The following is a 17919-nucleotide window of genomic DNA, read 5'->3' on the forward strand; positions in this document are numbered from 1 at the left end:
ACGAGAAATAATTGTTATAAGCTATAATTGTAGCTCCATGGTTAGATCATGGAACTAAAACACCTTTTGTGGCTAGATGGTCAGATCAGGGAGGTGAGATCTCCCTCTTACTGGTCACCTCGTCCCTGGACACGGCGGACCTTTGCCAGGATCAGTGTACAATCGCTCCCTAATCGCCTCCCAGGATAATTTATGGACATGCTTGAAACACTGTGGCTTGAAATCGCGCGCGCGCAAGCATCATCCGGGGAATGTAGTTTCCAAGTGCAGTTAAACTGTAGTACCACTTGTTACCTTGCATGCGGCGCGTGTGTGCGTGGTTTTTATGTTTTATGCCAGGGTCGCGCTGTCGGGGGAGAGAAACACCGCCATTTTGCCTCATCCTTACTCGACCGATACGCAGCGATAACAATAGAAATACACATCATATTCTCGACTGAACTGTCACTAAAGTAGCTAGGATGTCAAGTGATTCTAGATCGGAGCTTTTCACGGTATGTTTTTGTGACTGACCTTTATTCTTTTTCAGGGAGTGGTACACTGGTAGAGACCACACTGTATTCTACGTGGACATCAGCCACACAAGAAAGCGAATGAATGGGACTGCGGAAACAGTGCCACAGTAGAATAGCAACTTGCGCAATTGACAATGATTTTGTCATTTTCTATTCACTAGTGATGTCATTTAAATTGGAATTAATGTGTATAGATCTTCTATAATGCTTTGCAGTTGTTATGTCGTTGGCTTGTAGCGTGTATGGTACGTTATGAAGTAACCATACGACCAAAATTGCTGCCTTTGTTGTTTGTGTGTCCACAGACCATGCAGACAGTGCTGTTCTGACACAGTTTGTAACTAATGTAAGTTGTATTCTTTCTCCGCTACCGGTTCAATACGACTGCTGGTGATGTGCTGTGTATGTTCTATGTGTGCATCCTGTAAATTTACATCATACAGGTGAAACTGTGCAGATCCAGACACTAGACAGTAGAACGTTGTGAAAGTATAATCTAGGAGTGGTTAGGACACAAGGTCACATCATCAAATGTTGATAGGATATGTGTAGCATCTCTAGACGTGGTCATCATGTGATACTGATGTGATACTATTTTTATTGTAGAATTTAAATAAAAGTTGAAATGCTAGTATTTCAGTATGTGCAAACGTTGACTAGAGTAGGGGCACCAATTTGCTGCAGGGCTCCAGTTTGCGGCACCCCTAGGAATATCTCGTCATATCTTCAAAAGTAGAAGGGTATTTTTTTTTCTAAGTTGTTTTATTTCAACAGCAATTGAGGAGCTTTCTTTTGATACCAAAATTGTGAAATAACTCAGATGATGGCCTTCATGATTCTAATTTAAACCGTCTGTGCCGCTCTGTTTGAAAAAAAAGAGTATGACTTTCTTAACGAAACATGAAGATTTTGTTCTGTTGCTAGGTAACCACCATCATCCCATGTTTTCATCTTCATATAAAATCTTAATATCAAAAGAGGCCTTGCATGGTAAGGATTCCTCCTGTAACTGTGTTAAATATTCTAAAATTCATTTCCTTTGTCAGTTTTGAGGATTGCAACAGTGACCAAAATGTCAGGGATGGGTCCGGTTTGCAGCATCCCTATGGGATTTACACATTTTATAGCGCTATTTTACATGTCACAATGGGTGAAAATCGATGAAATGCATACAGTCTTGAAAAACTATAAAATCATGAAGGATCAAGATAATGAATCCAAATGTAGTGTTCTAACAAGCTGAAAACTAGTTGGACTAACGAAAAATATTTGTTTTTTTTTTTGCAAAATTTTAATGTTTGAAGATATCAGGGGACATTTTTGTTTGGGGTGCCGCAAATTGGACCCCCCAGCCGCAAACCGGGTCCTCTTAGTGGTTGCAAATTTTCTGCATAAAAATTTATTATTACGACTAGGGTAATTGTCCACCATACGAAATTGTGATGCAGTGTCAAGAGTCCTTTGGTACCTCTTCCAATAAAAAAAAAAAAAATGATTTCTGTTTGCCGTTTTACCAGAATACTACAAAATACCCTTGAAAAAGCCTTAACCTGCCGCAAACTGGGTTCACTACTCTACTACCTATTAGATTAGTTCTAACATAGTTATCAAATTTGGACATGCTACAAGTACACAGTATATGCTGCTGTGTACACTTTGTAATTATTATTCACATGTTTGGATACTTTTGATATGACTTCACAAGCTTCAATGCATTTATACAGGCGCGGTGGAGCACCCCAATTTGCATCTCATTATCGCCCCGTTCTATTTGAATTTCCAACGGGCATCCACGGCTGCCCGAAACTGTGTGCATGAAAAAGTCAAATCTTTACCTTCTCCTTGTGCCGCTATGCGTGCCGCCAGTAAACTCAAACTTCCCACACTATCTAAGTCTTTAAAAACCTTCCTTTTGATGAAAAAATTATGAAATTTGCTGCACTAGAACTTGAGATATTAAAGCGTTTTGAAAATCACCTCTCGCAAAACATGCTCTCTGTTTTTTTCCGACTGGACTATGGCCGGGCTCCAATGAGTCCGAAATTGACAACATAAGTTTATCAGGCCTCAATCCATATATGGTGAAAGTTTTCGCTTGATTCCACCTGTACTTTTTGAGAAATCAACATGTTTCTACAGGGTTTGGAATAGAAAATTGTAGTAAGCGAAACAATTGAAAATGACGTCATTTCTTTTCCCGTAATATTGAGCAGTGCGTGGTACGTGAGATTCAGGATTTCGTGCTCAATGTTGGTTTGCATGTGACGCAGTCAATTTTGCTGAGTGTCACACGGCGGTGACTGCTGAGCTGCTGCCGCGCACGTACGCTGCATGCAGCAAAGCGTTGTGTGCTGTGACGTGCAACGCTACAGTCACGCGATTATATATACATGGGACCGACCTGTACGCTTTGCGTTCGTGTCATTTTTGACATCACCTTCTGGTTTTTTCCGACACAACCATGGCCGGGAATATTACGGTATGACATTTAAAATGCAAGCAGATAAATAAATTTCGGTGTACTTTGTTTGAATGGCGCTTTTGTTCCACAATCACACTTCGTGAATTTTAGGATGATTTTCGAGGCATATTTTTGGTAATTTTGCTCGCCAGGTTTTCGCTAAAATTTCACATTTTATCATTGTCAAATCCTATAATATGTTATATGTGCATATTCAGACATGTTTTCAAATTCAAACTAACTCAATTTTAATCCGAAAATAGGTTTCCTTAAATTGTTATTAGCTTGAGAAGTTGTTTACTTTTTCTCAACTACGCGAGTACATGTTGTTTACTTTATGCAAATGAGGCTTGGCTGCCGATGGATTTCTGCGAGATAATTGGGGTGCTCCACCGCGCCTGTATAAAAGTTACATGTACAACTTGTACAACTTGCACTATTCCCATTAACTACCCTGTACTTGCTGTAGAAATAAACAATATAAGGCTAAATATTCTACATTTAATGAATTTATGAAATTATGTCTTCACATGCTCCAGCTTCTCATAATGACATTAGGATTGATTCTTCTCGGCTATGTATGAATATAAATTAATATTTTGTCATGAACATTGGTTTGGATGCTGACAGAGAATGCACACTGAACATCAACACTGTCTGTACATGTAAATACTCATGTTACTTTTCATAGAATCAACTGATGGGAGCATGCATTGCTGAATTTAGTGACTGTGTTCTTTGCATTGTTAGTGCTCTCAAACAGTGGATTAAAGCAGGAGTTTCTCCTCCCGCTCCCTTTGCTCTGACATGGTCTAAAAAAGAAACATAGGTCTAGAAGCAATCTATGTCAAGTGCAATGTCTCCTCAATGTTGCAACAAAAATGAAAAATGTTGAGTACATGCTTATGGGGGCTTGTGCCTTATGAATGAATCTGTTTAAAGATAATAATAATAATAATATCTGTTATCTGTAAGTTCCAAATTAGGAGGATCATAATGACACAATACAGAGGTCTTGAAGCATGTGAGAATGTCAATGTCATTCTCTGAGTGAATGTCAATGTATCATTTTAAGTGTACCTGGTCTCAAACACTAGGATTGCTATGAAAGGCTGAGGGAAAGTGTGTCTAGACAAAAACTCAAGCATACAATATAGGATTGAGTGTATACAGTAGAGAAAATGTGTAAGCTTTTGAGATTTTGAAGTAAAAAAAACCTTAACTCTCAGACTTTGTACAGTGCACTTGTTTGCTTCTAAGGGTGAACTGCTTTGAGCCAAAATTTTAGAAATGGACTGTTATGGCATCATGCAAACCAAAAGAACTCTGCATTCCACCTGTATCATCTCTTTTTCCTTCCCATAAGATATACTGTACTGTATGTGCTAGATACATATGCACAAGTGGGTAATGCACATGTGCATTGATACATGAAAAGTCACATTGTCATAAATTATAGTTGTGCTCATACAAATGTAGTTTCAGTGTGCTCGTGTTTACACACGGCATTGTAAAGTACCGTGGACTCCCTGTTTAAAAAAAAAAAAAGAAGAAATCTTTGGGACCAGCAGTTTTCTTTCGTTTTATATCAAAATTTCATTATCAACCAAACAAATAAAAAAAGAAAGAAAAGAAAACAGAGCGGATGTTGCACCCTGAATTTTTACTTCATTGTAACTAGAATATTGTTATGAATACAATGTACCATGTTTGTTATAATGGGAGTGCACTGTACAAATTTTATTGTTCTGCCATCACATTCTATTCCTAACTTTTCAGTGTGTGCATTATTGTTTATTTAAGGGTAAAACATAGTTCTGGTATGCCTGCAGAACTGTCAAATTTCGCTCCAAAATAAACACATTTGCCTAAGAAATGTGTGGAATAACGCTGTAAGAAAAAGATATTTGTTGGGTAACGATGAAAATGCAAAATGTTAACCAAAAAGGATTACCAGAGTCTTGATCTCAGAACTTACCCGATCTGGGTCAATAAAAGTCAGTATACCGACTTTTATTCCAGAAGGATCCAGGCTAACTCGGACTCGGGGACTACTCGGTCTCGCTTTGATGACAGGGAGCAAGTTGTCCCTCATTGTACAGTGTTGTACTATGGGAGCACTTTATGTTCTGGCTGGTTGCAGTTATGGGCTGAGTTGATGCAACGTGCGCATCAAAGAACCTCTTTGGCAATGAATGGCATGCATACAAATTGAATGAGCACCTACAACTGTACGTGTGTATGTATAATATACTGATCACGAACTGCATGTAAATTGTCTGAAATAGGACCGAGTCGTCCCTGAGACCAAGTTAGCCTGGATCCTTCTGGAATAAAAGTCGGTATACTGACTTTAGATCTCAAAATACTCCAAAAGGACTCATCATCCCGGCAAATTGCACCATCCAGGTAAGTTTCTTGGTAGACTCTTTGGATATACAGTGTACATGTACTGCAAGCAATTATATGAAATGGTGCAAGACGGGTTCTCGAACCCTTATCAGAACTATGTTTTCACTTCAAATGGTCAAAATAATACATACATGTAAGGCATTTTGCAGGTTCAGAATAGCATGTGTACATACAGTGTACATTTGTAAATGTTACGGTGTATCTGTGGTGACTTGATCACTCAGACATAATAGGTTACAGTACAACCTAAGAACGATAATAAGAAAGGGGTGTTGTCATTGTGCACACAGAGCACTATGTACTGTATGTGCACATGATCTTGAATAATAGCTTGTATGCTGTAACCATAACATGTACACTACAGTTTACAGTTATACTCACAAGAACTGCTGAATTAAAGAGAATAAATTACAATAGTTCCAATTTAAAATGAAATTCAAGAACTTGAAATTAATAGGATGTATTGCAGGCTTATGGCAGCTTTTAAATGCTATTGAGCCAAACTCTGATAAATTTTGTGTTAAGTTGTACATGTATATTGTAGTTTTGTCTTTCTACTAGAAATCAGATTTGCTTTTCAATGTCACCTGCCTGTACAACATAATATCTTAGAAATGCTGATTTCATAATTACAGCAGATTCATTTTACAGATGCTATACAACTGAAGTAGTCACTGATGTGACGTGTTAATCCAACTCACAAGGTACATGTGTACTTGTATATCGTCATTGACCTTCAAAATACAGTGAATTCCCCCAGTTTATATGATGTACATGTAATTGATTGGTGTCTTGTTTAAAGTCAACTGTTAATTGTTCGTAACGTTCCATGAGATGCATTCTCATTCAAATCCCAGTCTTGGACTGTAGTATTCAAAGACTTGGAACATAAACAATCCCAATTGATTGATACATCAGCAAACCAGTTTTGAATGCTACACTTTATTTGAATTGTCTTTTTTTTTCTTTACTTTTCATTCATTTGTGTGTATCTAATGAAAGCAAATGTTACAAACACTTCTCCAACTGTAAATTATTTTTCTAATGCAAAATAAATGTTAATATCCTTGGACATCACTGCTTCTAAGGAATTTTTTGTACGGTGTCCTGCAAACCAAAGATCCTTTTCAAGGCCTCAACGAAGTGAGTCATCCAGCTGTGTTGTAGCAATGAAGACTTTCATCAAAAGTTACCAAACCATATGGATACACTTTTTAATTTTCTAGCATTTCTGCTGTATGTGCCATTGTCTTTGCAATATTCTTGAATACAACCAGTACATGTACATGTAGGTTTCGTTTGTTCTTTACACCATTTGAGTTATTTTTGATGTTTGTATTTTTGGTGTATATAGAACATCATTGATTGAATCAAGTAAGTTTATAAAAATGCCCATGTCCTCTTTGAGACGACATTTTTGGTGCCACAGAGACCATAAGGCCTGAAGTAAAATTGGCATATTGAATACCTTTCAGTTTTGCGCCTCTGAAACTGTTGTGTTGCAAAGTAAATAGTTCATGCACAGAAATGCTTCAGCTTTGTTCATGAGCACATTCTTACAGTACTGCTCCTGTCCAAATGCTGGTAATGTACAGTGGAACCTCGTTATGTAGAGGTCTGATATAACAAAACAAAACAAAACAAAACAAGACAAAAAACTCAGCTCTTAAAACAAGGTGATTTTGCAGTTCCCAACTCTCATACAATGTATTTCTTTGTTTTTGTATCCTGAGATAGTGACAAAACCTTGTACACCTGTATCGCGAAAAATCTGATATATAACGAGGTAATAGTCACATGGTTTTCAGGTCCTCATTATAACGAGGTTCCCCTGTACTTAACACATTCTGATCTATTTTCCTTCAGGAGCAGGAACAATTCCCATGAGAACTTGTGGTCCATGTGCAGAGTTGCATTAGCAACCATATCAGAAACAGCTGACATGAAATAATATGTGGAGTATGTCTGTTTGTGTGTGTGTGGGTTTGTTAGTAGTGTGAGAATTGTCTTAAGTGTGTGTGTGCTGTACTTTGTGTGTTACCGAGTGCTGTAAGACATTGTACATTGTCACACTATGCCAACCTGTAATGGAAGAAGACATCCTTTGGAAAACAAAAAACAAAAAACAAAACAAAACTGGCAAAGGTTCTGACAGCAAAACCATGAGACAACTTGAAGAGGAAATTGCATTGATTGAAGTTGTGAATGGATGAAAGTACCACATCACATGAGACCAGAGAGAGAGAGAAAGTGGGAAGAAACTCATTGAGCAGTGACAGAAAATGGTCTTCATTCCTTCAAATGTACAGTAACCTGTACGGTATGTTCCATGCCAAGGACAGAGTGTTTCGTATGTGAAGAATGACCAACATAAATACAATATATAGATGGAGAGTAAGAGATTTGAAGCTGTGTCAGGAAATGTGAAGTGAGACTACATGTACAGTGAGTGTAATTTTGCATCTTTTGTTCTATTAATTTTTGTTTTGTTTATGAAATAATGCGCATTATGTTACTGTCTAATGATCCATTGCACTATGTATGGGACACCAAGACAATATAGGTAATTAAGTATTTTTCTGTGTGATTACACTTCTATTGTCTGAAAGTCTTGTTTACTGGTTGAAAGAAATATGCATCCTTTATTTAGAATTAAAACAGAATATACACAATCAGTGTCATTTGCTGACATTGCAAAGCCATTTGTGACAGTTTCATGTTAATCTTGTGAGTATAAATACCTTGTAATATTGAAAAATAAGCAAAAGTATTGAGCATTAGCAAGGAAATGATGATCAGGATGACTACTAGTATATTGAATGTATTTATAAAGATGACAGCAAGATTCACGCAGAATGGCTCGCAATGACACGTCTTTAAAACCAATAGTTAACTTTCGCAAATTGCGAGGCAATGTCAAACAGTAATATGGGTATGTTAATACAGTACTAAGTAGTTATTATGGCTGTTCCATGCTCTGCATTAGGGAGAGAGAGTTCCACAAAAATGTGTTTCATGCTGAAAATAAGATGTTAAAGGATCATTCATATGCACAAGATTTCCTTTGATTTTTTGTTCATGTGAGTTCTTCTCAATTATACATACCTGGTATATGACATTTAATGTGAGTATTTGCTTAATGCATGGAGAATATTGACACGCTCAAGGCTGTTGGAAGCAAGATCTTATTTTGGGGATGTTGAACAGCCAATGAATACTTACAGTACCTTGTCAGCTGAAAAGAGCAGAGGGGATAAAGCTGTAGATTGTTACTGTGTGCAGTATGTCCTTTTTAGGCAGTAATGTAATTGCAAGTTGGTGGTTATTCATTAAGTATGTTTTCTAAGATGTTGAAATCAGTCTTGTAATAATGGAATGTATTTTATCATTTTTATCTTGTATGATGCACATTTATGAATATACACTGTAGGTATGCACCATAATAATGAAATGTATTTTATCATTTTAATCATGTACGGTGCACATTATGAATGTAATGCAGCAGACTAACAAATTGAGAATAAGTTTTGCTTTGCATTTATCTGTAATACATTGTTCCCTTGCAGTGAAAAACATACAATTTCATTACTTCACACCCATATACTTGCACATGTACAATCGTACTTCAATGAGTAAGAAAAAAAAAGATACACTTTAGCTATTCTAATCAAATAATGTATCATGTTTTGATTCATTATTTTATCAGTAATTGTGATCAAATAGTCTGATGAAAAAATAAGGTGATGTTGATGTAATTTATTCAAATTAGAAGTGTATGTCAAGTGTGTAGACTTGCATATTGTTGTTAAGTAGTCAATCTGTATGAAATATTGATGCTGACTATTGTAACAAAATATTTTTTATATATAAAGTCTTGGAAACAATACATTTTAGGTATAAGACTTTACAAATAGACTTGTAGAAAAAATACTAACATTAATGTTGATTAAAATTATATTTAATGCTAGTTGAAACTGACTTCCTTAAACCAATTTATTATTTAAAAGAACACAGACTTTACCATCCTTGTATGCATATATTGCATTAAAATACATTTTTGATAGTATAATCCTATAGTATAGATTATAAACGGAATTACAGCTTCATTTAATGTGATGATATCATATGAAGTACACACTGCTGTATCTACAGTTGTACTTGGCTCTATTGATTGTCTGTCATGTCATGTACATATAATTGTACATATTTGAATGATGTTTTCAAGATAATTAACTTGAGCTGCCCATTTCATATTCCAGATTTTTTCTTTTTTGTTGTTGTTGTATGTTGACTTCCTCAAGTCCATATTATTTACAATGGTAATTTCATTATTTATATCAAAATAAATCATGTTTAAATTCTGTGCTCTTTCAAGATCTTATCACTGAGTCAGTTATTGCTCGTTGTGTTTCTCATGTCCATAACTTTACGTTTATTACACAAGAGCTTGGGTTTGCATGTGACTGATATAATTTGAAAATGCTATCCATGATTTACCCAATAAGCAGTTTATTGAAGAGAAGATGAAATGACAGTACAGTCATTTGTTTCACAAGATTAATTTTAGTGTTTCTCTGTCTCTGTTCATTCTTAACTACAAAACCAGATTAATTACATTTTATCTAGTCAGCCGTTGAAGTACTGTAACATTGTCTTCCATTTTGCTTGGCTTGGTTGAGCACCATGCTGATAGCATATAATTCAAATTCAGTGTTACTTTTATTATATGTAAGAATTGTGCACACAAGCATAGCCCTGTAGATATTATTGTCATTATTATTATTATTATTATTATTATTATTATTATTATTATTATTATTATTATTATTATTATTATTGTTTAGTGTAGTGTACTTATCTCTGTTGGTTCATTTGTCAAATGAATTCATTTAGTTAAAAACAGTTTTGGATACCATCCAAAGGCAAATTGCAAATGTCTAGCATCAATTAATCAAAACAATTTTCCAACAGTATCTCTCAAAATAAATGTGTGTTTGTGTTTGTGTCTGTGTGTGTGTGTGTGTCCCATTTCTTTACTTTGGCTTTAAATCTGTGTTAATTGATGGGTAATTTGATCAATACAACACTTACAGTTATACTTGTGCAGAATGTGATGTAGGTTTTGCAGACCAAATCATAAAGACTCTTACAGACGTGTCCTCAGTACCAGAAATTATATCCATTGGTCTTCAATTCAATTACAGCCAAGGCTTCCTTGTTAGTATGCCAAGCATTAGGTTTTGTATTTAACAGTGTTTTGTTATGATCCTTTATTACGCTTTCCACAAAAGCTTAAAGAATAACTTCCCAAAGGTGATTGGTACACAAGAAAAAGAAAGTTTTACAAAATGCATTTTCTCTGGCAGACATCTGAATAAACTGAGTGCAACAGGGTGTGTCAATTGTCAAGCCAATACAGTGTTTTACCCTGTATTTAGAATACTTTAGCCTGAGGAAAAGTTCATTGCTGGTAAACACATCATTTCCAAGGTCCAGCATTGCCTTTTACTTAAGATAGGGTTGCTAAATGATGACACTCTTTGTCAAAAAATAAATAGATAAAAAAAGTAGAAAAAAAGAGAGATCAAGATATAAAGCAGAACCAATATGAGTGTCTTTCAAAAGGGGATGCTGTGAACTCACATTGTATTAATTAAATGATGCCACCAAAACTTTCTTGTTTGCAAGTAGATGTTAATGGATGTTTACATTATGCTAAACGTGTTACACACAACCCTGTATGCAAATTTCAAATGTGAAGAAATTGTTCAAAATCATATTGAACTTAATGGATTGATCAATATAGAAGCACTGCAGAAATGGGCTTTGGACACTCCACAGACAATTGTGTGTGTGAAGATCATGTGTGTAGTGCATATTCATGTAGTCCTACAAGGTACTGTATACGCCAAATATTTCGTGAGGTTTTTATTCTTGCGAATTTCGCGAGTCGGGTGCTATTCGTGAAATTAAAAAACGCGAAAATATTGACTCTGATCCCGATGTGGATGTGACGTATGCGTGTACATTTCTTCATTCGGTACAGGACTCTACGATCGCGAATTCAACTACTTTCGAAATCATCTGGAATTCTCGATTTGCGAAAATTTAGACTCCCAAAATATGTGGCGTATACAGTAGATTCTTAACCTTTAATCTCATATATGAAGTGTGATTCCTTGTGGAATGTGAGGATGGTGTGTCTGTTCCCCAAGCTCTTGTGCCATTTTTGAAATGCCAAACAATAGTGACAATGCTAACATAATATTTTCCCTTTCTTCTTCCATTTCTAACCTGATAGGGGTGGGGCTATGTGCCTGAGAAAGTCAAGAAAGCCCAAAGGAAAATTGAAGTGTATTCTTTTGATACGGACGCATGGAATATTCTATTACGAGAAGCCCAGGTAAGAATTTATAGTAATGGAACCACACAAAGGCGCACACACAAACAGTGAAGGAACAATTAAAAAGAAAGAAAATAAAAGAATATGTATATATCCCGAATAAAACACATTGAAACATATGTTTTCTGTGTTGTGTTTCTTTGCATTTGTGTGTCTCTTACTTCCTAAAATACAAGGTTTTGAATTGAGCTACTGGTTTCATCACTATCAGTGGGTGTACATTGAGGTGAAGATGCAGCAACGTAACAGAAATGAGAAAGAAATAAATTTGTCATCAAAGAATTTTACTTCTGTGTCATTATTTGTGTTCTCTCATGTTAATATCAAGTTACAATTGTATTTACCTCTTCTTTTTTTTTTTTTTGTAAATGACAAGTGACAATATATTTTCCTTTATCATGAGAATGTTAATGTATGAGAAATGAAGTGGTACATATAAAGTAAGACTTCATTTCCAGTGTTGTAAATTTGTGTCACTCCATTCCTTCATGTTGTCTAGTTTTGACTCCTTTACATTTAATTTTGTAAATTAAAATGTTGATCTGTAACAAGAATGATTTCTCACAAGCTCTGTTTTTGTAGTAATAAATTTGCTTATTTGAATGAAATACTAAGAATTTATTTGTATAAACCCTGAAAAGTTATAGAAAAAACAAAACATTAAAATCAGGGGATAAGGGTATGTAAAAATAATTCTAATTTGCACAGCAACCACTTTAAGTCATTATTTAGTGGAGGTTTTCATTAGAAATTCAAACCACCCCAGATACGATGCAGGGCACACGAAGAGGAGAAATTGAAGATGGAAGAAATCTACACTGGATGTTTTATGATGCCCAAGAAATTTCTCGATGATAAGCAAGCAAATATGTTATACAAACGTATCGGAGGAATTAGGTACAAGTAAAATTGTCCAGTAAATACATATACATGTATGTATTTTTTACTTGTTTAATTTACCCCATTCTTTGCCTTAAAAAAACATTTTTTTTTGTCTTTAAATAAGTAATGAATACAATTGGTAAATATTGGTATTCTTGAATGGTATTAAAAGGAATATTTATTAATGACTGTATGACTTTGTTGTGCTTTTTAGAAATGTGCTCACCTCTACATGTCTGTATTCAGTGTCAGTTGTTAAAGGTATTAGCCCACATTTGTAAACCTGCAGCAATTGGTCTCATAGTTAGCATGGAGTTTAGGTATGATTGCAGTAACACCTGTGCAAAATTTTGTTCCAATTAGTCCATTACTTTCATAAAAATAAATGAAAATGCACCGTATGCATGCGTATAAAAACGCTCACTAGCTCCGGTCCACGCACGTACTACATGCATGTGATACATGTGTAAGTTAATGTACGTAGCTAGCCCGCGCTCGTAATTCGATTTTGGGTCGGGTTGACCCGGTTTGAAAATTGATTTTAAAACGATGATTTTCTCTCTTTTATCGAATGGTATAGACAAAGAGCAACAGGTGAGGTATGTTACTGTTATAACGTGTACTTGGAAGTCATATTGGACCTGTTTTATGCAGTTTTGATTTTCGTGGGTTTGCAAATGTGGGCTAGTACCTTTAAAGTGTGTGTTACACACTACTGAATGCTTTGACAGTGTCAAATGTATGTTGATACCAGGAGATTACACCTGCAATCACCCACTAAACAGTTTTTCATGAATACAATGATGGTAGGAAGCTACATGAATACATTCAAATCCAAAGTGTAGTTACAATGAATCACTTACATCGACACACATGTTACACTTGGTGACAAATGAACACTTTTCAGTTGCATGATATGTATTACACATCCAAATAAAACCCTGACAACAAGCTTTAATCACCCTTTGTTCAGATTCTTGTGCCTGTACCCTTTACCTTCCTGTCCTTATCTATCTTTCATTATCTATTTGATGTGTAGATGAGATATCCTTCCTGCTATTTCTGCTTTTTTCTTCCCTTAAACCATCTTTGTCAACAAGCATTTCATTTCCATGGTGTAGATACATAGATAGAGACTGAAACAACTACACTTACTACTTGCACATTCAAACACAGCATGTTCAACACACATTCAGCTACTTTAAAATTCTCTATTTGGCACATCTGACATGTGACAAGAAATTGAGCCACTCTGCAAAGGAGTATTCTTAAACCATTGCTCCTTTCCCCTCGATTCTGTTTTCCCTCGATGTCTGATTCTAGAACCAACCGGTGGAGAAGGCACGGACGCTGTATGAGCTTCTGGTATCAACGTTCACAAACTCGGGGCGCTACTGGAAGACTTATGTGGAGCAAGAGGTTATTTTTGGTTCTCATTTGCTAAGTATTCCATTCATTAGTCATTACGGAGACTTGATTTGCAACTTTGAAAAATGTCCAACGCATCACATCTTTCAGAGTTGTAATTTTTAGCATTACATAAAATTCAGGAGTTTTGCTCTTAATTGTAATTTCCTGAAGTCGATGTCAGAGCGTGGAAATGACCCAAATGAAAAACTGGAGGAATTACTGCATTTCTTTTTTTTTTTCGAGATACAATAAGCCACAAATACCTAATCAGCTACGGAGCATGAGGAACAGTAACAACAACAACAACAACAACATGGTACAGTGGACTCTCTTTAATGAAGTCCTTGGGACTGGCAGTTTTCTGTCAGTTTATCAAAATTTTATTATAACCAAACAAATGAACAATTAAAAAAAAAAAAAAGCGGATAATGTTGCGGCCTTGAATTTTACTTTGTTGTAACTGGGATTTCGTTATGACCATGTTCGTTCTAACGGGATTGCGGTAATGAGGTCAGACGATACTCCGACACTAGAATCCACAGTAATGGAGGGAATGCGTACAAGTTCAAAGTTTGTCTGAAAAGAAAGAGTAAGATTTTACTATTACAACAGTGAAAATTTGATCAAAATTTGATAAAATATTTATTTTGCAACAAATTTGGGGAAGTAATGAACTTGTGAAGATTTGCTAATCCTCACAAAACTGTTATTGTATTATGCCCAAGTCACAACTCGGAATATACTTGTATCTGACTGATCAATATTGTGAAGTTATTCAGTCAGGAACAACATTATACAGTGCACTCCCATTATAACGAACATGGTTATAATGAAATTCTGGTTACAACGAAGTAAAAATTCAGGCTGCAACATTATCCACTCTATGTATTTTTATTGTTTTGGTATAATGAAAGGAAACTGCCAGTCCCGAAGGCTTCGTTAAAATGGGAGTCCACTGTACATTTATTTTACACCTGTATGGCCGAACATTTTTTAGTATAAGTCTTTTTTTGGGGGGAGGGGGAGGGACATAATGTCCAATAGAAAATTGTGAGGTGATGACATGGCTCACTCGCACATTCATATGAACTGTTCAAGAACTGTTTTGCAAAAATGTCTCAATATTGCATAACATTACCTGTAGTTGGACTTTAATTAAGTTTCACTGTTGTGTTTTTAGAATCAGTCTTTCTTTTCAGAGTAGCTTTTTGCTGTTGTAGAATTTCCCTCTCAAAAAAAGTTTGGTTAGCATTGTGGCACTAGATTTTGTTTTCATTTGTTTTGCTCTACTATGTAAAACTTCCTGTCTTGGGCTTGGTGTGGTAATACCATATGGTTGGAGATTGGATGAACATCATATGACAGTGGACTATGATGTTATATTATTATGGTCTACATAAATACTGGTTGGTGATTGGTCAGAAAGCAATCATATGAATATTGCAGCCAAGATCAAAAGTGTTATATTGTAAGCAGTGACATCATGTCTGGTAATATAATGATTGCATAATTTGACTGACTGTTGATGGGACTAGAGTGGGTATTTATGTAGACCTTATGATATAACGAATATTGCCTTGTCTGTTATTTTAATACAACATTTGACAGTTCCTAGGGAGTTCCATTTTTTCCTCAAGACAATATTTTCCCATGGCGCTGCATGCATCAGGGAAATATAGTCTCTTGCGCAAAATATAACTCCATCCGGGATGTCAAGTGTTATATGACACATCAAAAGGGCAATATCTTTATGATATCTTCTCATGAGCCGGTTGTATACTCTTCCATGGGGAAACAATTTTGTTCAAACAAATGTCACAATATCCAACAAAGGAAGATGGGCTTAGGCTGGACAAAGAGAAAATGAAGGTCTGCCAAGTCTCATGTCTACATTGCGAGTCTCACTCCGAGGTGACCCATCTCATGCTCGCCCACTCAGCAATTATTTTCTCATACCTCCCCCCAAAACAGCAAAACAAAAATATAGATCAATAATGAACATTGTTGGGTATGCCCCCTAATGCTGAACTGAGTGTAAAGTAACTTTTTCCTTTTTCTGTTTTGATGGCTAAAGATGTTACATATGTGGCTGTGTCTTACTACGGCTATTTATTATTCTGAATAAATAATCCAAAGAGGTCTCTAAATAATTGTGTCATCTAGGAACCCTAATAAGTCACACCAGTCATACATTCTTAACTCATTCACCATTGACCAAAATATACTCAAAATAAGTAGTCAATGTGATGTCTTTCATGACAGTCTTTCATTCATTTCAGATTCAAACAGATTAGAAATATATGCAAATAAATTTTGTTAGAGGTATGCACCAAATTGCGCAATTTCTCATCCCAAAGCGAGAAAAACCCTACTGTTTTTTTTTTGTTTTTTGTTTTTTTGTTTTTGTTTTTGTTTTTTTTGTTTTTTTGGGGGGGGGGGACACCCCTCCCACACCATGTTCCCTGTCCTCGGTCTTCAATTGTAAAGTTGAAATCTAAATACACCTAGTAAGAGCCATCTTAGAAACACAGTACAGGGTGCTGCAGAACTATCTTTTTATGCCTCCGCCACGAAGTGGTGCCGGAGGCATTATTTTTTCGGGTTGTCCATCCGTCCGTACGTACGTCCGTCTGTACGTACATCCGTCCGTACGTACGTACGTACACGTACGTACGTCCATACGTCCGTCCGCAATCGTTTACGCGATAACTTGAGTAATATTGACTGGAATTTTACCAAACTTGGTCCTAGTATTAAGTAGGATGGGGCAATTACTTGATTAGATTTTGGGTGAAATCGGCCAAAGATCAAAGGTCAAGGTCAAATCATTAAATTGTACTGTTTACGCGATAACTCAAGACTAGATTCAGCAAATTTCACCAACTTTGGCTGAGGATGATGTACGATGGGGACAATCACTTGATTAGTTTTTGAGTGAATTTGGACAGAGGTCAAAGGTCAAAAGGTCAAGGTCAAATGCTAAAAACGTTGCTATTTCCCCCATATCCATGCAATTCCCGAAGGTATTTTCTTGAAACTTAGTGTAGACATGTACTACTGCATAAAGATTCTCCAGAGAGAGTTTCATGTCATAAGGTCAAAGGTCAAAAGGTCAAAGGCTAGGTGAATATGTCACAATTTCACTTTTCTCGCAAATGGGTTCAATGTATCTTCATGGAACTTGGTACATACACATGTACTGACTGGCAGGGATTTTCTAGGGAATGTAGGGGTCATGGGTCAATAGTCAGGGAGTCAAAGGTCAAGGTCAACTCCTCAAAATTTTATTTTTTCCCTCATATACTATTATATGCAATGCTTGCATTATTATTTTTAAAACTAAAAATTGATATATACATGTATTCCTTTATGGAGATTCTCTGGGAAATCTCTAACCAGAAGGTCATAGGTCAAAGGTTAAGGGTCAAAGGCCAGGTTTAAATGCAATATATGTATATATTTTATACTGTAATTTCACTCTTTCTTCATCCCTTGAAAATTACTCAATGCATAAACTTATAAAAGGGTCGGTCAGAAGTCAAGTAAAAATTCTCAATTCCCCAAATACAGGTACCTGCACTCCATAGCAAACCTAGTTCAAGGAAAGTAAACATTCAAGATATTTCTGACAAACCTGTCATTTCAATATTTTGTCAGTTTTGTGCAACTGTCATAACACATTGTGAAGACATTGTACCAAACACCTATTGGGAGAATCATGCATTATGGCGGAGGCATCAGTCACCATAGCGACATTTCTAGTTTTATTACTAGCGTGATCAGGCAAGCAGATTTTCAAATTGTTGTAGAACGCTTACCGAAACATGAATTGTGCT

At 35.9% G+C, this 17919-nt stretch overlaps 1 protein-coding gene across 1 annotated transcript in view; it reads left to right on the forward strand.

The window, feature by feature from the left end:
- The first annotated feature begins 357 nt into the window (after window positions 1-357).
- The window catches only part of LOC140228494 (cleavage stimulation factor subunit 3-like), a 35113-nt gene continuing 17551 nt past the window's right edge, over window positions 358-17919 (forward strand). Inside the window, exons 1-3 of the mRNA XM_072308725.1 lie at window positions 358-494; window positions 11690-11791; window positions 13997-14092. Of these exons, the coding sequence (XP_072164826.1) occupies window positions 462-494; window positions 11690-11791; window positions 13997-14092 (231 nt within the window). The 5' untranslated portion in view covers window positions 358-461. The remainder of the gene's footprint in view (window positions 495-11689; window positions 11792-13996; window positions 14093-17919) is intronic.

The sequence above is a fragment of the Diadema setosum genome, chromosome 5 (assembly GCF_964275005.1).
Source record: "Diadema setosum chromosome 5, eeDiaSeto1, whole genome shotgun sequence".
NCBI classification, from domain to species: Eukaryota; Metazoa; Echinodermata; class Echinoidea; order Diadematoida; family Diadematidae; genus Diadema; species Diadema setosum.